This window comes from Haliaeetus leucocephalus, unplaced genomic scaffold (genome assembly GCF_000737465.1).
Source record: "Haliaeetus leucocephalus isolate CR32 unplaced genomic scaffold, Haliaeetus_leucocephalus-4.0 Scaffold187, whole genome shotgun sequence".
NCBI classification, from domain to species: Eukaryota; Metazoa; Chordata; class Aves; order Accipitriformes; family Accipitridae; genus Haliaeetus; species Haliaeetus leucocephalus.
The window spans coordinates 184,499-209,613 of NW_010972623.1; the positions used below are offsets into that span (position 1 = coordinate 184,499).

General features: G+C 44.9%; 1 protein-coding gene across 1 annotated transcript in view; it reads right to left on the reverse strand.

The window, feature by feature from the left end:
* PSD3 (pleckstrin and Sec7 domain containing 3) overlaps nucleotides 1-25,115 on the reverse strand; it is a 91,590-nt gene that overhangs the window by 15,242 nt on the left and 51,233 nt on the right. The window contains exons 10-12 of the mRNA XM_010565219.1: nucleotides 13,724-13,767; nucleotides 4,787-4,980; nucleotides 2,205-2,275 (exon numbers count right to left, since the gene is read on the reverse strand). Of these exons, the coding sequence (XP_010563521.1) occupies nucleotides 2,205-2,275; nucleotides 4,787-4,980; nucleotides 13,724-13,767 (309 nt within the window). The remainder of the gene's footprint in view (nucleotides 1-2,204; nucleotides 2,276-4,786; nucleotides 4,981-13,723; nucleotides 13,768-25,115) is intronic.

Below are 25,115 nucleotides of genomic sequence, written 5' to 3' on the forward strand. Positions count from 1 at the left end.
TGCTCCTGAACTTTCTGAAATTAGGATAATTTCAGTCTCCTGGTATATTGTAAAAGGAAACAAACGCTCAGCAACTTTTACGATAACAGCTTGGTCTAGTTGTGTTATTTTAAAACCCTGGCATCTTCAACTTCTATGATACCACATCCCTAACAGAGCAAAGTTTATTTCAGGGCTGAAGCAAAGCCCTGATGGACCTTCTGGAGCTGAAGAGAAACCAGAGGATGTTTCACAGCAGCAGCATGAGGCACTGTGGCTGAGCAGGGGCCAGAGGCACCCCAGGGAGGCTCACAGCCACCCCATCACTCTGAGAATGAGTCAACTCCCATCAGGCCTCTCTGTCAACCTCTTACGGCATAAAGTAAAAGCCTTGCTTGTCACTGTGCTACAGTAAGATGGCTTCAGTGCAAGTGGCTTCAGGACCAAGTGGGAGAGTGCGGCTTTGCAGAGTAACCCGCCTGTAATCACTGAATTCAAGTGCTGTGACAAGTGCAAGACACACAAATAACAAACAAGTAAGAACAAGAACTCCAGCAATGCACTTGATTCTGCAAAGATGCAGTCAGCTAGATGTGAAATTACTCTCTTGCTCTCCAAAGGATGGAGAGTGAGAGCGGAGAGAGCACCATTCTGTAGAAAATTTGCATGCTATATCAGCATCTCCACATTTTGTCAAACAGAAAGCATTTTAAACTAGTATGCCAGTGATACTCACAAAAGTATTTAATTAAGACTCTAAAATAGACAGCATCTCAATTTCTTCCCCTCGAAAGCTTACTAATCCCCCCTCAAGCATCAAATAAGAAATGAATTAATGTGTTATGGACACAGAGCCTTCTTACTTCTTAGGGAACCATGCAGTCTTTTCAGGTGAGCACTGAAGATGACTTATTTCAGAAATCAAAGCAAGTGAGTCCATTTCACCCAGGAAAGGGCAAGTACGAGCCTGCCATGAAGGCCACTTCAGTAAAATCTGAACCTGCCACCAGCAAGAAGACCAGAGGGAAGGCTCAGCTGAGATTCAGCAGACTTGGTTTTAGGCTCTTTCACTGGCTTTGAGCACATCACATCCAACTTTCAGCCCAAATCTTCCATCCTGACTGCAGACTGTTTTGTCTGTTCCAGGATTTCAGCCCTTTTAAAAAGGTACTGCACCCAGAGCATCTACCTTGTAAACCTCATGCTGTAAGAATTTGATCCAAACCACTCACTCTCTCTCTTCTCAGAGACTATCCAGATTGGCTCCAATGAAATCAACAGCTTCGGAAGGCCACAGCAGGGAAGGAGGAAACAGCAGTATGCACTTGAACTTGCACTCCTTATAGTTGCAAAACACAGTGGAAATCTGAAAAGGCTTTCCAAAGAGCATAATTCTAGAATATAGGGCAGTCTGGGTAAAAACCACCTATTTCATGAATATTGCACCTCCGTTGGGGGACAAAAAGCCTTAACAATCTACTTAGCTGCTACCATTTATTTGATTTTGACAGTTCTTATTCATATGTTGCATTCCATGTAACAAGAGTATAGTTAAAACTGTACTATAATATATTTAAGCTTGCGCCAAAAGACTTGACGGGTTTCAGCTGACATTTTTTTTTTAGACTTCTTGCTGTCAGAGAGCAAAGTTTGTTAGAAACCAGTGTCTCATCTTGCTGTGGGGAAAAAAAAAAAGTATCCTTTTATCCTTCAATTTTGCTGTGGAGCAGAAGCTGCAGATTCCTACCAAGGCCAAGCTGCTGTTCAATTGTTTTGCAGCTGGTCTTGCAGGCACTGCAGAAAAGTATACTATGAAAAGATGGGAAAGAAGGACACACTTACAGGAGGGGAAGTCATACATACGAAATGCAATGTTAAAAGCAGCCTAGAGGAATGCGTGCAAGATAACAGAGATGATGCTGCCCTCGCTAGTGAAGCTGGCTATTTTTTCAGCTGCGAGTGACAGCAATGGTATAAACTGGAATTGATAGGGTGCACATGTGGATGGGGACAATGGAACTGACTTGAAAGTGTGAAAAAGGGGGAGGGTGTCAATGAAAGGATTCATGCCTGAGTGTGTGTGTAAACAGGGTGGGGGGGCAGAGAGAGGAGCTGCACTGTGTGTCAGAGGGAAAGGAGCCTGAAGGTGGGCTGTGAGAGCAGAGAGGATGCCTGCTGCTTTATCCCTCATTAATTAGCTTCCAAAAGACAGTGATTTCCCATACCTTCTGTAAGTACAGGACTGTTCCCTTCAGCACAGCATAAAAGGTTTTCCAGCCTCGCTTTCCCCGGGGAGCTGCAAAGAAAACAAATGAAAACCCATTTAACTTGGATCCATTTTTACACTTTATCTAGGCAACAGGAGAGCTACATTAGTCCTGTGTTAAACCTCCTTTGTACTCTCCTTTTCAAAGGACAATGCAACTCAGCACAGTGCCGGCACATACCTGCTGCGTGAGAGAGTAATAAAACAACCCTGATGACAGCCCTGGACTGGATCAGAAGGGAACAGCAGCAATGCAGAAAGCAGGCCAGAAAGATCTAGTCTTTGTGCTCTTGCAGGTAGGTGGACACTACCCCTACACAGTTAGGTCTGAGCTCTGCAGTGTGCCAGTTTTCAGAAGGAAACACCCTTTCTCCATGCCATAGCAGGCTGGCAGGCACTGCTCAGGACCAACAGGACACTGCTCAGAAATCAGTGCCTCTCAAGAGCATCCTTCCCCCTTGCCGCTGCTGCACACCCAAGTTGGCACTGAGTGGTCAGATGGCTTCTTGGTCCCTTCCTCTCTTCCTGCAGCTGCAGGGGAAGCCAAAGAAGAGAAAGGAGAGGGTAGCCAAACAAAGTCCTAAGGAAAAAAAAAAACCCCACGCCTCAAGAAACCTGAAGTCAGCTAGAGGTTGGAGAATGTAACAGAGACAACATATCCAGCCCACAAATTCCTATAAACAAGAAGTGGGGGAAAAAGAAAAAAACAAAAAAAAAAGAAAAAAGGGGGATTCGGTATGAAGGCTCCAGTTTGAAATTCAGCTGCAATAGAGGGAGAGAAGGCACGGGCTGTATGGTCACAGTGCCAGAGACAAGAAGTCTGCATCTAAGCTCACTCTCCACCAAGCAGGCACTACTGACCAGCATCCACTTGCCTCTACACTGAAATTAATAACCCGTGCATGACTAAAGCATCACCCTCAGAAAGGCATCCCATTCTGATCTGAAGACAGCAAGTGATGGTGAAGAGGTTACTAGTCCCTTGCTCCAGAGGTTAATCATTCTCATCTCACATGACGGGCCTTATTTCTAATTGGCATTTGTTCGGTTCAGCTTCCAGGCGTCGGCCCCTGTTACAACCTTCTCCTCTAGACTGCCTAAGTGCTTTAGCCTGCAGCACTCCTTTCCTGAGAAAATACATATAGCATGCTAGCACATAATTTCATTAGCAATCCCACACAAGCTGATCTATGCTCTGCAATAACTCCATTAGGAAATGAAATATGAAAAGGTCTAACTAACTTAAAAAATTGAGTTTCATTTTATTTGAACCTGGAAAGTCAGAATGTAACTTTTTCAACAGCTGCATGACAATGAGAGACAGACCTCTAAGATGTACAGGAACTTAGGAAAACACAGCCCTAATTACCTTACTCATAAAAGGATTATCCCCAAAATGCCAGCATCCACTGTGCTGAATAATGAGCAATTCTGATTACTTATAATTAGAAAAATAATTTAATAAAGGCAACTAGATACAATTACTTATTAAGGTTAAATAAGCAGAAGTTTAAAAAAGAGGAACCTATTCAGAGCGTCCAGTCATCACAAAGAATGAGGGCAGTTTGATTTCGACACCTCTGGATTTAGTTGTCCAGCTGTCAGTCTCCAGCTTGAAAACACTGACCTCCAGTTGTACCTTCTAAGATATACTAGCAAAACATGCAAACACCAAAATGCTTAGCCCAGCTAGGAGAGAGTTGCAGTTACTGGAAACCCACCACAAAGTCAGACTGCCTTCAGGATTCAGCCCAACATTGTGAACCATGAGTAGGTGATCATCAACAATGATTGGGGAAAATACAGATGCTCTGAGTAGCCTCTGCTGTTTCCAAGATCAATAGAAAACAAACAAATGAAGATATCGAAACAACAAAACACACATACGCGAATCAGAGGCCTTCAATAATTAGTGCACCGCAAATGGAAGTAGGACAAGAAGGAAAGAGGATAATTTAAGTAAGGGACACAGCAGGATTATTTAAAAAAGGGGGCAGGGAGGAACTGCATGTCATAAATCTGGCTGTTACCAAAAGCTGCTGAACTTCATTGGGTATGTGACCCAAGGCTAGGAAAGTAGGGAAGGGAACAGTTACAGCATCTTACAAGAAGAGATAAAGAACAGCTTTTCTTTAAAGACAGACTCAGAGTGGAGGGGAGATTTGAAACAATCTCGTGTCACATAAGCAAAAGGAGAATTACCAAACTACTATGGAACAGCTACTGTAATTCACTTGAAATTGTTTTCTCTTCTGTAAACCATGAGATTCATTTTCTTTTAGCACAAAAGATTCACATGGTTTTGCTGTGTCACATTACTCATTATGCTTATGCATTAGAGCTGCTGCAAATAGGACTGAATGTTGTAAATCCTCGCCTAATAGTGAGAGTGTGATAATCCAATTGCTACGTTGTTTGTTATTGCTGCAATTTCCCCTAATGAAGCAGCGCTATTTGCCTTGAGAAGCACATGGGCTTATCATAAGTGGCATTATGCAGAAGTAACAAGAAAATGAGATGTTAAGAGTGAAAGATACTCACTTTTCTTTCCATCCATATCCGCATGGATTTTCCGAGCCAGAAATCCAGTTTTATACACAGCAGCATTAGGGTCATGAGGGATGTCCAGGAATGGGTTATTTGAGTTGCCAATTCGACTGACAGCCTTTGTCTGGCTCCCATTATCCTTTTCATCTGTACCATCTGAGTGAGACTTTTTTTTCTCTTCTTCATCCCTTAAAAAGCAGTGAAAACCAAGCATGAACAAGGGACTGACCAGCAAGTTTCATTTCAGTAATTCTTGCACACTCCTTGTCAAAGCATACCTCTATCTTTATAGGGGGCTCTATTTAGAGAGAAACCTAGACATATACCAAAACATAGTTGGATTATAACAAAGCTTCAGTTCACCTACTTCACCACCACAGGACATAGGAGCCGGATATTCAAAAAAGCCTGTTTCCCTTCTACAATTTCAAAAGGCAGAATTTCAAGTGTTCCGTGTCCTCCAACTTCACCTAATTTTAATTCCATTTATTTGAGTGCTACAGTGGGAACTATTTGCCTGCTGGGCTCTCCTGAAAAATTTCCAATTTCCTCATGAGTTCACATATATATGAAAAGAATTAGATTACTACAGATCACTGTGGCTTACCCCTTAACTTAGCATATGAAACACAGACTCTACCTCCTTTTCTTTATTTTCCTCCACAGACTAGCATAAAAGTAGTAATTTAAAAATAAAAACTACATTAGGTGAATTATGTTATCTGTATTTTAGAAACAAAATGCTCCTCAAAATGTTACTTATTAGTGCAATGTATTCAACACAGCTCTTGGGGACAACAATGCAACCCATTTCAGCAAGTCACAAGCATTGCCTGACTAATAAATGCCTTTTTGCTTGTCACAGCCAAAGGCAAAAGGGACCAGCCAACCTAGAAAACAAAAGGTGTCCATCACAAGAGTAGGACAATGATTTTCAGAGAAAAACAGGCCACTGACTCTGTGTGGATGGTGTATCTGGAGGAACCACAGTTAGTATCAGACTACAGAGCAGCCCTGTCCCCACACATTCCCCTCCAGGTGACTGGGAAAGGTGTGTCAGGGAGGATGAAGGCTGTCATTGGAAAGCCATGGTAGCAATGATTCTCCTAAGACCAGCAACTGATTAAAAAAAAAAATCATTATCCCAAGTGTAATGATGGCCAGTAGGAGGGGTAGGCTTCAAGCTGCTGCATCTCACTGGACCCAGATTATCAGCAGACAGAACAAGCCCAGGCAGACCTTCCAATCACATGCATACGTTCAAAGGCTTGTATCAGATGAGGACTAGCAAGGCATATGTCAGTCCAAAAGCTCCTTTTGAGGCACACTGCAACCATGTCTGCTTATGGGAATGACCATCCAAAGAAATGTCCTCCAAGAACTGGAGGCCAGAGCGACAGTCTGTGTTATCCTGATCTCTGCTGAAATGGTCTTCTGGGGAATAACTTAGTCTGAGGAGATACAAGGATAATAGAGTGGTTTGACAACAAGGAAACCAAATCCAGAGACACGGAGGCTGTATTAGCGAACTCAGCAGTGCCAGGGAATGTTCCCAGGCATTTGACTTTGATCACCTCATATTACTTCGTGCTTGGTGGTCTTAGCCCAGCACACCCCCAAAATACTTCCAGACACCATTTAGGAATCAGCACAATCAAGTTTGTACACCTGAACAGGCAGTATAGAGGCAACCATCTTCTTTTGGAGGTTAACACTTTTGAACAGTATGGATACAGATGCTACACATTGGTATTAGGCCTGAGAGTCACACAAAGGTGCCAGACATTTGATTTAGTTGGAGAGATATAGCCAAGGCGGTGCACCATACCTTCACCATACCTTAGGACGAGAGGAAATGGCCTCAAGTTGTGGCAAGGGAGGTTTAGATGGGATATTAGGAAAAATTTCTTTACTGAAAGGGTTGTCAGACATTGGAACAGGCTGCCCAGGGAAGTGGTTGAGTCACCATTCCTGGAAGTATTCAAAAAGCACATAGACAAGGCACTTCAGAACATGGTTTAGCAGGCATGGCTGATGGTTGGACTCAATGACCTTGAAGGTCTTTTCCAACCTAAATGATTCTATGATTCACGGTCACTTGCAAGGTCTCCTGATTAAGAGGAACAAAGCTTTTACTTGAAGACCTGATTCCTGCAAGGGAGAGCAGTACTTGCACCTTTCAGCCTATTGATATGTGTTTTCCCACTCCATAACGGAGAGATGTGCAAAAAACTTTTTGCTGGTCAAAGCAATAAGGATTTCTTCATGCATGCTTTGGTTGAAGCCCTCTCCCAATTGAAAAAAGTGTAGGAATTTCTGACAATTTTGATTGTCACCACCCTTCCTGTGTCTAATGCACTGACTAGCTGCTGGCAAGTCTGGACCATTGTATGACATGTGTTTCTTAGATATGTGTCCATTCAAAGAGCAAATTCTCAACACAAGACTGGTACCTAATCCAGACTAAAATCTCTCATAGGGCACAAGCACTGGAGCTGATTTGTCACATAGAAGTGCCTTGTGAATTCTGGGATCTCGGCCAAGGATACAGCGGATTTCTCCTTGTCAGCAGAGACCTACTGCAGTAAATGGCTTAGCATTTTTTTGGAATAAGCTACCTCCTTTGGAGCTATGAGAGCGAATTATCTTATACTGATCAACTGTCCTGTGGGAATGTACCAGTGCCATTATCCAAGCAGCCACAGGTTTTGTGACAAGTAATCCTGGGGATCCTGGGCACTACTAGTGCTGGGGCCAGTGCTCTCAAATGCAGCATCCCTGGGGCACCGATCAAACAGGAATTCTTCAAAAGACAAATGCTGACAGGGCACACAAGGACAAAATGGCATCTGCTGTCATGACTGCTGGTAGCATTGAACAAACCTTTAAATGGACCTTTAATCTGTCATTGAAAATGGGACAACCTCAAGACTCAGAAGCCTCAGGCACTTGTGACAGCTGAGGGCTCTGACAATATGCACGAGGTCAAGATGCACAAGCCAGTCTGTAAGATGCAATGAAGGGAACCAGAGAGGCAAGGGGGACTCATTACAGAGAACCAGAAATGGATGAACAACTGAGAAAATAGAACTAAAAGGAGCCTCTATCTCCCTCTGATCTTGAATACGAAATACCAGTAGAAATAAAACCAGGGGATCTGGGACTCACTTCTTCAAATACTTCATGTTGCTTTAGTGGTCAAGCATAAGAAGAAAGTAGGATGATTAGGAGGAGTTTCAAAGTAGCAAAACAGTTTAGGTATTAGCCTTTGCTTATGTACCTCCAAAGTTGGCTGAATAGATAGGTCCTGGATGGGCTTTATCAAGGATGTAACAATATGATCTTACTCCTCACCAGCCTTTGGGGTACAGTTGCAAGAAGGAAGAGCTGCAGAAAATTCAGCTGGCCTCTGGATACATACACTTGAAAACCGATCTTTGTTTGAAACCCTAGCCTGTGGGGGATGCAACTCCTTCTTCATCCTCAGATGGCCCTCTCAGATGATTCAAGTCCTGTCACATCCAGAGCGTGAAGGGCCTCCAGTGATGTGGGGGTAAGAGTCAGCGGGTGGTGTCTCTGTGCAGGTATGGATCTATGGTCACACAGGCAGAGCTTAGATCCTTGTCAGGGGCAGGCTCAGTGCCTCTCCTTTCCATTTGGTACAGGAAATAGCACAATCCTTGTTCCCTTGGGGAAAAAAACCCACATTGGTGCCAACACAACTTTCAGTAGCAAAACATTGTCATGAGGGTCCACTTAGCTTTGCAGAAGTCTTAAGAGATTTTCTATCTTTGATCAGCAGAGGGACATCATTCCTGGCGCTGGGTCTGGAAGCAATTCCTCTGGTGACCTCTCTCTGATGACTGAAAGGGGCTGATGGCTGTGAACCCTCTTGTAGGTCCCACTTTCCATCCACAGAATGTGGGACCTACTAGTATCTCTGCTCTGCAGTGTACTGGTGACAGGAAAAGCCTACCACCTGTAGAGTTTCTCCAAGACTCTGCTTATGGCACATGACATTTGCAAGGTTTCCCAAAACAAGGAGCTTCATTTCCACCTCCCTTAGCTTGTCTCTTTGGAAAAGGACCTCCAGCTAGAGCAGTTACCAGGGTACTGGCTGCCCATGACACCAACACGCCGAAGCCGGGATCTGCTCACTCTATCACTTGAACACACAGCATTGAAACAGCAATGTTATTCTTCCCAAATGCATGATCACTGACAACCAGAAAGAGTTTGCCTCTTGTTCTTAAGCACACAGATTTAAAGAACATGCAGATGTTGCCATTTCGGTGAAGAAATATATTTTTGCCTCTCCCCAAAAAGACCCTATCCAAGAAAGTCCCATTTTTGTCTTCTGGAGGAAAACCACCATTCAATTCTCTCGGTAACAAAAACATTTCTGTACGCTTTATGGTCTGATTTGAGGCTCTGCCTTGAAAAACTTCGAACTCTCTAAGCTGGAAAGACACGGTCAAGCCCTTCATTTTTAAAAGTCTGCTTTGTCTCTGCATTTCTTCCAATAGAAAACTTACATGACATGGCAAAAGGCTGAGTTTATCCATTTAAAAAATTGGCATTTAAAAAAAAATATTCAGATTTGTACCATATAATTACATGAATCTGTGGAACTGGTAGCATCTGTATTAGGAAATTGACCTGAGAAACCAGTGGAGAGAAATCTTTCCCAAAGGGAGGAGAGAAGAAAGGAGAGCCTGGTGATTACCACCTTACCCCTCTCTAAAACCAATCATGAAGTTGCAAACACGAAATATCTTAGAACTTGGGATATGAAGAGTTAATTATAATAGGGAGAGATTTCTCGGTTTGACCCAGAAAAAGGTGAGCTTCAGCACAGACATCTATATAACCACCCCGGTCTCGGTGTCACAGTTTGCTGCACGAAACACAGAAAAGAATTGGCAGCGACCCTTTCCCACCACCACTGCCTCAAAGACCTATTTTGGTTTGGCTGGAAGGAGATGATTTTTCAGTGCAGTCCAGAAAAACAAAAAAGAATATACCATGTCCATGTCTAAACTTCTTTGGAAAGAAAATTTTATCATCAACTAGTCAAAAAACAAATGATCCTCCTGCAAACTACACTGTCCTGCTGAGAGAAAGCTTTCAGGATACAACTGGCTCAAATGCAGCTGTTTGGTTTTTGCAATTTTCTAGGCAGTGGTTTGGGGGTTTGTGTGTTAATTCTAGATCACCGTTCTATTTTAAGATGATTATTTTATTATCTCTATCACCTTCAATAGGAAGCAAATATAATATTACAAACAATGGAGAACAATAACGTTCACCACCACATTTCCATGTAGACATCATGCAAATAAAACACATTTAGCTCTGGTGCCTTTGAAATCAAATTGATTTTTTTTCAGTTTAAAGCTGACGATGATCAGTGCAAAAGCCAAAGGATGAGAAACCATCTACAAAATCTGGGACCGAAGGGATGTTAAGAGACCAGCTAATCCATCTCTTTACCTCTAAGGCTGGATCCACTCTTCCTAACCCATTCTGGACAGAATAACCAGTTCACAAAAACCTCTAGTGAAAGCACTTTCATAGCTTGTCCAGGCAAACCTATGCCCTGGTTTAAAAGGCTTACTACTAGAAAGCTTTTTTTAACGTTGAATCCAAACTTCCCTTGTTTCAAATTTAAGCCCATCCACAATGGGTATGAAGAATAATTCACACCCTTCTCCTCTGTGACAGCCTTTACACACTGAAAAAAACACACTCGGGTCCCTCTCCTCAGTGCTCCCTTTCCTGACTAAACAAATCTCACCGCTCATGTTCACAGTATCTTGAATTCATTTCATCTCACAGGTGATGCCAGCGTTAAAGAACAAGTTTACCATTCAAGTATGAAAAAAATCTCATGGAAATATCAAATCCCTCAGGAAAATTTAAGCAGTATGAGAAATAATGACACAATTATCAGGGCTACATGTACTCCTGGGGTGGTTTCAGTGACCTCAGCACACTGAAAACGGAATGCATTGGACTAACTGGATGAAACAGTACATGGCTTCACTGCAGTCAGTAGCAACTTCTGCCAATGACTTCAGTGAGGTCCAATCACTACTTAGTGCGTTGCTTGCTGTTCAAAGAAAAGACCCACAGTCCAAGAGACAGGAGAGATCTAGAACTGTAAGAAGTAAAGAGGAAATATAGAATGGGACAAAAGACAGAATAATCTTATTTCTGATTGTTAGGTTTCCCGTACTGCTTTTCTCTTTTCTCCCAGGACACTGAACACAAAGACAGGCAAGTGGAAATGGCAAGCAAAGTAAATGGCAAGCCAAGTAAACAGCAGAATGTTTTCTGGCAGTTCTATGATGAAAAGTAACCAAAAAATTTGGGGGGGGGTGTGCAACGTGGAGTAGGAGTGCGCATTCAGGATCCCACATTCACCAGTTCAGGGTAAATTCCATGCCAGATGTGTTTATTTTACAGATCATAGTATGTGATTCACTTTTAACCTTTTGAAGAACTTGAACCCGGAACTAAAGCAGAAAAAGAACTGTAATGCAATTCTCCCTTCCAGAGCCGTACTCATGCTTCCCTGTTCATAAAGGATAAATGAGTACTCCTACCAAAAGTCTCTGGAGCACATCTGCTGATTAAGGTACCACTTCTCTTGACTACAAAATTGGAGTGAATAGTAGCCTCTTCATTCTGTGGGCTTTGGATCAGACTATAATTCTATTGGAAATGGACAGCAAACCATTTAGGATGATGACACACCTAGCGCAGAACTAGTAAGATAAGAATCATCTAGCAGTCTTCCCCCATCTTACGCATCGCTGTTACCCTCCCCTGCCTATGGACTTACTGCCTGCCAGTCATTAATCCACCAAATAATGTACTGCCAGAGCAGCTCATAAGAGAGAGTCTTAGATCCTCAAAGGGATTCTGGCTCGAGGAAAGGCATTCCTTCAACATGCCAGCATCGTGAGGGAGCTTATGCTGGGTTTTGCAGCCCTATTTCCACCTTTGCCTTACCTCCCACTTCTTCCCCTGCCAAATGCATCAGGGAAGCAAAGACACACTCTTTAGAAAGGAGAGAGGATCTTTGTCAGTCCCATCACAGCAAAACTGACCACGTTCCCTTCCTATCCATCCTTCTCTGCAGATCACAACAGCAGAACAACAGAGTGATGTCCCTCCTCCCTCTAGCTCAGGCAGTCCCGAGGCTCCTTGGGGTGATTACACCAATCACACATCTCTGTAAAAGTGAGGAGAGACATGTTCACACTCCGTCTTCCAGCCAGCACTCTCAGCCCTAAAGGTAAAGGCACAACCTCTTTGACTATGCCCAGAATGAACTTTGTTTCTCAGCATGGAAAGTAATTGCCACATAGTCCCAGCTACCTGTCTGAGTTTCAGATTGGAATGGACAATTGGCGCCTGTGAGCATTCTGCTCGGAGAAGGTGGCTTTACACCCACATCCCAAAGCCTTATTTCAGAAGGATTCTGATTTCTCCCTCTTCCAGCCTGCTTGTAACTCTTTCCAAAATAATTAATTAGCAAGAGACGTGAACTGGACTATGTAAATGCCAAAGCAGTTACTACCTATACAGGAGCAAGCTATCGCATAAATCACCTTGACTGAAGCTTATGGGAGCAGAGCCAGGCATGAGCCAGTTCCCACCTGGAGGCTGCCCAAGCATATTAGATACGGTATGGTCTCTTGGCAAGAGCTAGAAGAAAATTCTGACATCGAGAAAGTCACATAAAGGACTCTGCTGGGTCTAAAGTACCTGTGAGAGAGTGTCTTCCAAACAGCTCTGGTGTTGTGACAAGTAAGATTCCAGGTCCAAACCACAGTCTGGGAAAACGTCTCCCACTGCGCTTTTTATGAAGCTCATCAGAGATGGCACTTCTTGGTGATTCCCCTTAGCAGCATACCTTCCTCACTACTCTGATATTATCTAACACACTTCTGAACAGGGGCTGCAATCCCAGTTGGGACCAGCAGCCCTTGTAAGGGAGGTTGCAGACCCTGACAAGAAATTCATTTGCAGATGATTAACTTAAACCAAGGAAGATCAGAAGCCAATGGACCTGCAAGATCTATGCAGTTGTTAGGACTTCTAGCACAAAAGCTACAGAAGCATGCATCCCAGACATACATTGTTCTCAAGAAGGTGAGGTTTCAGATATGTAAATCCATGCAGGTAAACATCTTGTACAGCCAAAATAGATAAAAGACATAATTCTTTTATTTTACACCAAACCCCACTGTTATGCAAGTGGCAAAATCTAAAGCAGACCCTTCTACTTTTTGCTGGCATACCTAGAGCACATGAAACCTAAGCATAGAGAAAAGTCAATTTAACAAGATCAAAAATTGAAGCTTTTTCTTGTCTGCAGTATCTCTGTAGTTAACAAGTGTTAGCCTGCCGAAAGCAGCTAAGGATGGGGGGATATCAGACTTTGTCCAATTTATCATCTTTCATATTAGGTTGTTGTCAAGTTATCCATAGTTAATCAGGAGACAAACCAAGACAATAAACCAACAGCAGGAAACTCAATCCAAGATGTGTGTTTCTATTCAGTGGTTCTGACACAATGTACTGAAAGATAAAGGGAGAAGTCAACTTCTGTTTTATTTATGTAGTCATATAACATCGGAGGATTTAATTTCTCTCTTTTCAGGCTGAAGTTTCCTACTAAATGAAATGTCCTCTTTCCTCACAAATGCAGTTGGCTCCCATCATTAACAACTCCCCTTGCTGGAGAAACAGATGAGGCTGTATTGCCAGGTTGTTCATTCATAAAAAAGCAAACTCATTACATACACTGGCTACCTTCTGCAGGCTTTGGAGCCCACTCAGATAGTGACACAGGACGTATAAACAGATTACTACACAGGTACTATTTTTAAACTCTTAATTTCTGTGCAGTATACTTACACAGCCCATTCCAGCTTCTCATTCTTGATTGAATTGTAGAGAGCCTGCAAAGGGAGAGAAATGAGATGGGATTATTGTTTGACCCCTGCTACACATACATTAATATGATGAGGAAAATTACCTAACTAATATCAGCAAGTGAGCTGTCTCTGATCAAGGAAGTACTGTATCTGCTCATGGTAACACAAAAGTCTTGAGCAGAAATCTCATCTGAGGAACAAATATCAGAATGCAGGGCTTCAGATTACAGTCATTTTCTCAAGCAGGTTTTTGGGTTTTATAGTTTGGGATTTTTAAAAATAACCCTGATAATTTTGCAGAAACCACGAGACTACAGCCTTGAAATTCAAGGTCCAATTTAATTCCTGATAGTCAGTGAGATTTTTTTGTCACTAACTTTAATGGGGCCAAGATTGTACCATACGGGCTTTATCCGAAAAACTATGCCAGAACAGCTGTCCAAAGCCCCTGAGCCTCACAGACACCTGAATGCTTTCCAGTCACACACCCAAACATAAACATGTCCCGTTTCTAAGTGCAAAACAGAAAATAAATGATAGGCAGCTTTCGTAGCTTTCATGCTTGAAGATCAACATCTTGGACTGCTGCCTGCTAACATTGTTACTCTTTCAATTCATAGGAAAGATGCCAGCAGGTTTGACACCAAAGGTCACAATTCTGTTGTTGATACCAGCCTGCAAAGAAAAGGGTCTGGAGGTTGACTTAAGCCCGAGTAGATATTAGACAGTTGGGATGGAACTCTTTAGGTGCATCACTTGGGTAACTGTGTCTGATTTCAGCGCTCCAGTAGCTGATGCATACAATGGATAAATGCCTGCTATTACTACAAGCTAATGGAGTTCTTCAAATAGGCCACTTGACTCAAGTGAAGTATTTTGGTATGGAATGTCCCTGCTTCTCGCACTTATAATTCACATTTGTAATTTACCTTATATACATAGCTAGATTTACTCCCTCTGGCACATAACTCCTACACAGCCTCAAAATATGTTAACGTGTAGAACTGTTGATGCACATGAGTACCAAAAAGTAGCACATCAAGTATGAACAAGCCTGAAAATCACATACTATAATAGCTATGACAAACTCAACAGAAACATTAGCATTTAAATAGCTTTAACTCTGACACAAAACAAAAATAATTTGGAAAACTAAAGAGTTGAAACTAGTCTTGTGAATATGCTACAGATGAACTTGCAACGAGAATCACATGAGCATATCCCACTGCTCGTCCTGTGATCCACTGGCTCCTTTCTGAATCTTGCATGGTCTATTTGAAGATCCTTAATATTCAGCTCTGTGAAAATCTGGGCTCAGCTGAACCATACACAAGCAGGTCAAACATACTGGTACAACTCGCCTCACGCTGATGCTATACATGCAGCAACTTTTAGTCACAGTGTACCATAAAAGCAGGTTTCTCAGAGCAACATAACACATACAACCTCCAGGAGAAATTGTCCCACGTCCTACTTATACTAATCTAGCAGAGAGAGGTCCCCACTGCTAACAGGGGTTTACTGTGCTACTCACAGCAATATGATGAAATATTTCCAACTCTGGAGTTTTCACTGTGTATTTCCATATATCTTATCTTTCCCAAACTTACAGAAGGAGCTCTGATCCAAAGGCAAATGGCGAAAGGTGAAGGAAAGGGCATTGCTGGCAGTTTGTAGGCACTTTGCTTAATTTTCAGGTGAGAGCTATGAAGAGATTTTAAGACCACTGTGCAGGAAGAAAGCAAAAGAAAGGGCTAACATTTCTCCTACCATGCAGCCAGCAGTCTAGCAGAATTAGATGCACCTCCATATTTCTGCACAAGCTGATGCTGACACTGATTCCCTGGGGTCACCCAATATTTTGTATTAGAAGCCACTATGTTTCTAACGATTTGGCCAAAGCCCCCCCTCTTATTCTTTGACTTGTCCTTTTCTTGCTATCGTTAAAATATTGTCTTACATTTTGAGCCAGAAAGGTACTTCCAAATATAAGGCAAAGAAGCTGTGTTTTTTCCCCAGTTGCCTCCCCATTTTTTTCAGAAACAGCTTTTTTTTCCCCAGCTGGTTGGATGAGCTTTTGAAACGTTGCAAAAACATGGCCTAGAGTATCAGAAACGTCTTTTGCTGCTCTCTGGCTCAAATGCCTCTAAAACTGGGTCACGACCTCTGAAAATTAGCACCTGCCCTGGGCAGTACTGCTTTTTATGGGATTTTGCTGATAAGGAAGTCTCTAGGGATCACCACAGCCAAAGAGCAGGACACACAAAAGCAGCACTCCAGATTGGTGCTGGAACAACAAATGCCCCAGGCTTTTGCGTTGTGGAAAATGACATGTGTTCCTCCCAATCTTTACTGATGAGCCAGACTCCATCTTCCTTCTTTAGGGAGTAACAGACACCAACCCAGTCACATGGCATACATCTGACGAAGGACACAGTGTCCCCCATAGAGCATCAAATATAGCCTCTCAGAAAGTCTCTGCTATTTACAAAAATGAAAGAAAACCCTAGAGAGTATCCACAGCCCCAGCAGCTGTGTACAGGGCATGTTCAGTGTGCCTACCAAGCATGTTCAGTGAGGCCTCAGTGAGTAGACCTCTCAAAGAATGGAGATGCATGAGTTCTCATGCCTGACCCCCAACCCACCTCTTTGGCAGAGACTGCTGCCAGGCTGCACCCTCGCCGCCAGACTCACCAGCCTTTTAGAGCTGCTTTACGTTCCTTCTCCAAGGCAATTTATGCTTTAACATTTTCCTGATGTCTACCAGGCTTTCACATGATCTGGAGAAGAAAAATTTCCTCCTCCCATGTTTTGCAGCCAGTCGCAGACGTGTACAGCCCAGCAGCTGCTGTATCATTTATTTCATGGTTGTTTCCCAAGGCCCTGATTCAAACAGCAGCTCTTTTCAGCACACATTTCTCCAGAGCATGATTAAATCAAACAAACTTGGAGACAAGTAGTTAAATGCTTCACTAAATTGCAACAAAGCTGATCAGAGATTATGGCGGCAACATGACTTTCACCATACTTAACTAGTTGCAAGGACAGGTTTTATTAACTCATGTTTTCTCTCTGGGAAAAAAAAAAAAAAAGCTCTGATTTAAAGCACTCTTACAGTCTGACAACAACTACAGCTTCTCACCTGCTAGCCTGGGAAGTGCTTGGCAAATTTGCTATCTAAGCCAGAAAGCTGGAGGCTGGACCACAGCAGGGAATGCCAGAATGAATACTGCACAGGTCTTATCTTCCAAGCTGGACTGATACCACTTGGAAAGGGGAGAGACTTTCTCTCTCTTTTGGCACCCAAGGCTACTGTAGGCAGCATCCAAACCCCAAGCTACTGACTACTTGGCAATGTCTGACTTCACTGCTTCAACTCGTAAGCTCTATTACCCAGACCGCAAAAACCTACTCCTCACAGCTTTCCCCCTTCTGAGAATTGCTGATCTCTGGGCCCACCACACCTGAGACCCAGCACTGCTCTAAGCTCCCTGGAGAAACAAATGCAGTTTTGAAGGAAGAATAAAAGAAATTAACTGCTGCATAAAACAGAATAGCATGAAACATCCTAGACACCTTCCTTATTTCAACTCCAATGCTGTTTCCTACAACTCCAATTTGACCCTTAGCAGACGGCAGCATAAAAAAGACAACGGGATGTGTTATGCGTTTGTGGGATTTGTTTGTATTTGTTCATAAACTAGGCAAGAAACTTACACTTTCTTTTTCAAGTGGAAGCCTGTAACTCTTAAGAAGCTGCTGAATTCCATCCCCATTTTCCCTTTGGTAAGCAGGTCAACTAAAAATCCAGATTTTCACAAGCTCTCACCAGTTGGTACTTTTATTCCAATTGGAAAGAGAAGCAAAACTATGCATGCAGGGAAAGCTTCTGAAAACTCCTGTTTATTTTACAAAGCTGCCAAGATAAAAATGTCACTCACCATCCTCACCTCCCTCAAAACCTTGTCACATGCACAAACCATTGGACCCATTTAAACAGGCTGCTCTCAGCACCTGCCGACTGCTGGCTGTGCTGTGAGTCAGCCTCTGCATGCAGAAGCAGTGAACAAAAGAAAGGCACAACCAGGTGTGCACACAGGGACAAAGACGTAACCAATTACCCAGATACTCATCTCAGTAAATCATCTATGTAACAAGTAGGCACAGGGTCCCCTAAGCCTGGCCAGCAGGGTGCCAAGGCGTTGAAGAGGTCCTGGAGCATCGTGCGAGCCCTTCCCTCGAAAGGCAACATAGGGCTAGCTCTTGAAACAGACTACTGACTTTCTCTACACACTAGCCCATCCAGAAAAGCCTGCCAAGAAGTAAAGGAATACACCGCCAATATTTCTTATACCTGCTCCGTGCACAAAAGATGAGCCAGAAATGCCTGCTGTGACCAGGTAAAAAGGCAAAACCAAAACTGAGTTCAGAGCACCAGCAGGGATGACCCAGACTGTCTTCTCCAGTTTTTGTTTTCCAGGCTCTCTGCTCATACCCAATACAACCCTGACTTCTGGAGTAATTGGGGGAATGACCATCTGACCATTAGAGGAGATACCCTGGGTGGTTTTTGCAGCCCCCAGGAGAGGGATGCACTTGTGGTCTCTGACCCAGGACCCTGACACCCTCCCCTGCAGCCACCGTCAGAAGAAGCCCTGCCTCGGGACGTTTCTTCGTCACCTCCAGCTGATAGTGGCGTGGTTGATCCCAGGCAGCCAAGGAAGCCCCAGTCAGACACCTGGGCAAAGACATGCTCAGTCTTTGCAGTCAGAAGTGCTCAGTCAGAAGTTCAGCATCTCCCCCAGTCACTCAGCACCGATCCATTGGCTCTGCCCGCAGGACCACAGCAGCCAGCCAGGCACCAGCTGCAGCTCCCACCATATGTGGTTTATTGGAGGAAGAAAAAACAACAAAAGTAGCAGAACCCTACAAAAGTAAAACAGGTTACAGACGCAACAGATACCAGACATTGCAGGTGTCTCCATGCAGTCCTGATAGGTGTTAATGTGCCCATCCTTTGGACCATAGTGTGTCTCTATGTCAATACCTTCTGCCAGGTTTGGATGGGGTGTGACACATTGCTATATACCACTCCCAGTTTGCTGTTTAGATGATTACCTGAAGGTTGACCTTCCCCCAAAACTGTTGCTTGCGTACAGATCTACACCACTTCACCATCTTGTATTTTTCACTCTCCCCCTAAATCCAGATCTTGACATTTTCTCCTGTCCTCATGCACAGATCTGTAACACTTGGCGACACGAGGATAAGGGCTCTCATCACCGCGTGCCTGTAGATCCTTGCCAGGGTCAAAGACCACATGCCCCCTATGTCTCACGCATTTTCCCCCTTCTAACAAGAATGCCAGAGTATTACCCCAAGAAGCCTGTCGGTTAGTGCACAGCATGCCATGTCTGCTGATATCGCTCTCAATTTCAAATTCCACTGGTTTGTACAACAAACGTTCTTCTAACAAGCCGGCATACATTATTCATAAAACAGCACAGAGCTGTTCAGCAGCATATGGAACCGATGAATGTTGTTTTGGTGTGGGTGGAGATAGGGTTGATAGGAATGTTTTAGGGGGAAGGAAAGGAGATCATTTCACCCAGGGAATTTCAAGTGCGTCACCAACTGGAGGAGAACATTGCTAAGAGAAACTCCTCTGTTAAAAATCTGGTTTGTATGGAGAAGGGGGGGAGGGAAAGAAAGAAAAAAGGAAGGAAAGATTGTGCCAGATATATCATCATAAAACAGAGAAGATGGTTAGCTGGTGCTCCTGAGAGCCAAGAAATTAATGCCACACAAGAATCACATCCTCTGTAAAATTGATACATGGGGGTTGCTAGAAAAGATTTGTTCTGTACTTGCTGGAGTGTTTCATCAGTGTTACTGGTAAAGGCAGCATACTGAATTATTATGGGTGAACAGAGAAAAGGCTAGAGAAGTGTTTCTTGATAGTGGAGCACCTACACAGCCTATTTCAGAAATTGTTTTACTGGCCCTGTGCATTTGCAGGCAGGACAGGCACTAGCACTCTGCAATTCAGTCCATGGCTGCGGGAAAACAGAGTCTGTCAGGAGGAGAGACTGCTGATCACTCTGGGTCACAGACGATCTTAAGGTCCTCTGACTCACCTTGCATGCAGCCTGGGTTTGAGCCCACTCTCCAGAGAACAATGGTACACCAGTTCACAGTATCCCTTTCGCAGGTTCTCCTGCTGGCCTGAGGCTGTGACACCTGCCTATAATACACACACGACATGCATCACCTAGTGGAGCCTGTATATGTACAGGTGCATCTGCGTATACACGTGTGCACAGAAGCACTACCTGATGTTTTTCAAGGAGATATGTCCTTGGGCACCTAGCTTCTTTGACACCAGCAGATCTCATATGCAGGCACCATGTTGGTGCTTTGTTCATACTGGCTAGAGCATGAGGATATATAATACTCTCTACCTCAGCAAAATAGGCTTGAGTCGCTTAAGTGCCAAGTATCAGAGGAGTATGTTTCTCAGGCACAAACGGGTTAAATCTGTCTTCTGCCCGAAGTCAGCTGAAGCAGTCACAGAAACAGGTCTTGAGCATTGTAATTACTTTGTATGGGGAGCAGATAAAATACAAGGCAGTCCAGACACAAAGGGGGAAACACAGCCACAGAAATATGGAATAGAACAAGTCTACAAATCAAGACTTGAGGGGATCTGCATGGCACCACTGTCCAGAAAGCCCAGCCTAGAACTGAAGACATTTCGTGAGAGTTGATATACACACATACAAAGGCTCACACCGATCAAAAGACCTCCTTTGCCACGCTACACATTGACAACAACTTCCAGGTCTCTTCCACCAACACAACAGTACAGAAGAGCTAAAGCTCAAATATAAATCAGTTCTCTAAATCAGTGGCCTCTGAGCAAAACAGATGGGCAGACAAAGAAGAGAAGGGGGAACAGACGTATGGAAAGAACAGGGCTGGCCAAAATCACAGGACTAATCAGTGGCAGAGCTGCTTGTCATCTCATCAACTGGGCAGGCATCACTGATGGGCATGCAGGGATCTTCTCAGCCCTCCGTAACACAGCTTTTACGTGTCTCAGATGCTCCACAGATACAAATACCTTTGTACAAAGACAGTAAACAACACTACGAACAAAAACAAAGCTGCAGTATGCTTCCCAACTTACTAAGCTAGGCAGGAGAAGGGGGTATATATCACACAACAACCTACAGCACTCAGAAGGCAGAAATGTGAATCCCACAGAGGGATGAACACAGAGCATTCTTTACTGCAGTAGCTAACTAACTGTGTCAGACACCATCCCTGGGAGCAAGTCCCTGCCCTGAGGACATTACACCATGCATACGCACACAATGGACACAAAGCCTGGGAGAGGGAACAGAGGTACAGAGATTAAGTGATTCACCCAATGTCACAAGACCTGAGTTTCTGCCATATGCAGAGACTTTTCATACGTACATCCTCCCACTGAATACCATGCAACTATTCCCACACCTAGGGTGAAAGTGATCACAAGAGCAGGGTCCCAGAGCACCTGCAAGATGCAGCCTTTACTTTGGTGTTTGCTGGAGTAGCAGATACCGCACCAGCAGCAGCCCAAGAACAATGGTCATGCTATTTCTCTGCCACAACCTTAGCAGTACACTATTTCTTAGTTATGGTCAATAAGGCCCTTGAAACGGACGCTTCTGAAATCGGACTGAATAAAATACTTCATTTATTTCTATTTGCGTTACTCTGTGATTAAACCTCTGCAGCTGAGGCTCTGAAATACCATAAAATCTGTAAGCTGGCAGAGAGTGATCTGCTAGGTACTACTGTGCAGCACTGGGATCTTTTCACAATAGCAGAGGAGGTTTCTCTCAGGAGAGATAAGAGATTTAGGGAAGGGACAGTACAGGAAGATCCATGCATGTGCCTGCTTGTTAGCAGGCACACAGACACAAGACATGGTTAAATGCCTTTGACTGATGCTCTAAAAAATTTCCCCCTCATTCAACACACTTTTGCAAATGGTTATATCTTCTAATCCCAAGGCAGAATCAATGTGCAGCAGGAATGAAATTAGAAGCATATTCAGTCACTGCATAAAGTTCATCCAACCCTCGGAGACATGAAGCACCTTTGGGAGGGAGATGGCTATTAAAGCTCTTGCCAGCAGTTCCCGGGTGCCTCTCAGTTATTGAGTGGGTGCAAGGAATGAGGAAAGAAGAGATACTGCATGGAGTGGGGGTTGTTTGCCTAGGAACCGAACAACTGGGCTGGGCTGGGCAAGGAGATGCTGCACACAGCCACCGTAGCAGCTGGGCATAGCCTGTGCTACCGACCGCTACAATACACTGATGTATTCCTATAAACACAAAAGTGATGCCTTCCTAATAAATACTTGACAGCAGTAGTTAATCATGCATGCAAGTGAGATGATATTTTTACCTAGCACCCACACCTACCAAACCACAGAGCTGTAGAGAAGGAGCAAAAACTATTTTTCTACAGAAAACCATTCCCATTAAACAGATAATCACAAGGACATCACTTGCCAACTCCGGCATCTTTGCTGAGAGCAGAGCTCCAATTAGCATTCTGACTAGCAAGTTTTCACTGTTTACTATTGCACCAAGCTCAGTGACAGGGCATTCCTCTAAGACCTGATCACTATCACACACCAGACCTTCTTCACCTTCAAGTTTCTCCTCAAACCTAGAGATTTTTTTTCTGACCTGACAGCAATTCTGTCATCACTGCAGATCATCCAGAGCCCTTAATTTCTGCAAAGCGTAACCTTTTCAACACCACGACCTCCACTTCTAGCCAAGAGAAACACTATGAATATTTAGTTATTTACCTTGCTTTCTTTAGTAGAAAACTCAGAGGAGTTGGAGATTTTCATAGATTTTGACCGATGGGACTGCCGCCAGAGAGATTCTTCTCGGGAGTATTTCACTGAACCTGTGGCTCTCACCCGGACTTTGCTGGTGCTCTGAACACTGTTAACTCCAATCATTTCCAAAAGTGAGTGTAAGGGATGGGGAAGAAGAAAGTTAATGGCACTTCCCAATCCCTGGCAGAGGAATTGGAAAAGGTTACGTCTGGAGAGCCTAGGCTCAAGCAATCAGTGTTTGCTTAAAGCACACTAGGCTGTTTTCTCCAGCATCTTCAGGCAAACTGTTTGGAGCCAGCCTGATTGTTCCAGGCATTGCTCACGTCACTGGGGGGGGGAGAAAGAAAAAGAAGAGGCTGATAGAAACTCCTCCCCTGCTCCACTCCCCTCTCCAGCATCGACTCCCCCTTCATACACACACTAACAGCGAGAGGGAGAGAGGTGGAGAGAAAGATGCTGGAACAAATGCCAGCAGATCAAGCAAGAGATTCATCTTCAGTTCACACAGCCACACTTCCCTGCCTGCAACAGCCTGCCATGCTCATTACTGCCTGCAGTAACAAAGGACACCGTAAAAAGTCTTCAGTCGCTTGCCAGCTACAGGCTTCTGGATGTAAGAAATAGCGATGGATTCACAAAGCACTGGAGAAACAAGTGAAAGTCCACCGCACCATAACAAAGTTCTGGCAAGCCCCAGCGAGATGCCCCAGCGAATTTCCACAACTCTTAAGCGCTTGCACTCGTTAGCCAGAGTCCTTGGGGGGCCTTCCCAGGGGGCAAGGGAGAGCAAGACCACTTTCACGCTCTAAGAGGGGCTGAGGGGAAAAGAGATGACTTTCCCAAGGGGACCAGTGCGAACCCATGGCAGCGCTGTGAGCAAGCAGCTGGGGACCCATCAGCCCCCTCGGCATTCAGGAGAGCTGCAGCTGTACCCCCCGCCGCGAGTAAACCGCAGGCTCCAGCAGCTGACCCCACAAGTGATGCCACTCCCCAGCAAGCAGCACCCTATTCCTCCCCTGCGGGAAGCCCACACCGCCCACGGGAGGGCCACTGCCACGGGCCCACGCGTGCCAGAGGCACGGCTCCAACCCACAGGAGGCCGGCCCCGCCGGCGAAGCACACTGCCAGTGGCCGGAGCCGCTCTCCCCCACGCAGGGGGGTGAGGGAGGCCGGCACCAATGGCAGCCAGTGCTCTTACCAGGGGTGGATGTGCTATATAAGGGAAAAAGAGAGATGTTTACCTCAATGTTGCAAAAGCACCATCATTTCTGGCTCCCCAGCAGACTCGTGCATTGCCATGGCAACCTGCTCTGATGGGAGAGGGAGATCTCTGCTTGGCAGAGGGCTGTGGCAGCTGCCGGCACACACTGGGGCAGGTGGAGCAGCTTGTGCAAGTGCCCAGGCAGAAGAGGACAACGGGGACATCATCCTGAACTCACAAGGGGCAAAGAGCTTGTGTGCGGAGGGAGCACGAGTCGCTGGAAGGCTGCGCGGCACGGGCACCTCGCGGCGGGCCAACACCGGCTCCAACGACTGCCCCGTGCCGCCAGCCCACCGGGCAGGACGAGGCCGGCGGCAGCTGGGTTGCGGTCTGGGAGGACACCAAAGCCCCTCGTCCCACTCCCTCCCACCACCACACACAGGGTCGGCGCATGCGGCCAGGGACGAGGGGTCGCTGCCCTGGCCCGCCGATGTGAATGTCCCGCGCTGAAATGCGTTGGGCAGCTGAAAGCTGGGTGAAGGCCCTCCAGCCCCCATTCACACCCGAGTTCAGCGTCAGCCGAGCCACGCTAAGGCAGAGCAAGAGTTTGCTCACCCTACGTCAACCTGCATGACAGCACCCAGGAGCAGATACGAAGCAGTTTGAGTGGGCTTTTCCCCTGGTTACACCCTCCCAGCCTCTTGCAATCAGGGATTTACGTCTTTAGTGGGCAAACAGCCGAACAGCCACGTTGCGGTCCTAGGAGCGTTTTCACTCGTAAAAGACACTCCTGCCTCCCCAGTATGCAGCAGCCCTTCGGTCAGCAGTCACCCTGCGCTCATGTTACCCCCAAGGATGTTACAGGTGCAAATCCTTCCCACAGATTGCAGCAGTTGCGGACCATGATGAAGGACAACAGTCAGTGAACATGGAACAAGGAACCTAAATATCAATTTAAAAACCGTCCCTGGGGTCAGAAACTTTTGATTCTCCACAGATCCTGCCTCTGCCCTGCCTTGAGGTACAGACTTCTTCCCACTCAGCAAACAAGCAAAATGCATTTTCATTTCCACAACAGTCAGGTCTAGCAAGCCCACCCCTACCTCACACTTTAAGATCAAATCCCAGGTGTGCTCTAGCCTTTTTACACAAACCTGTCATTACTAGGGGGCACCTGAAGGAACAGAGGACACTTTTTCTCTGGCAACAAGCAACTGCATGCTCTAAGTTACTTATGCCACTTCCCAGAAAAGGTTTTATGTTACT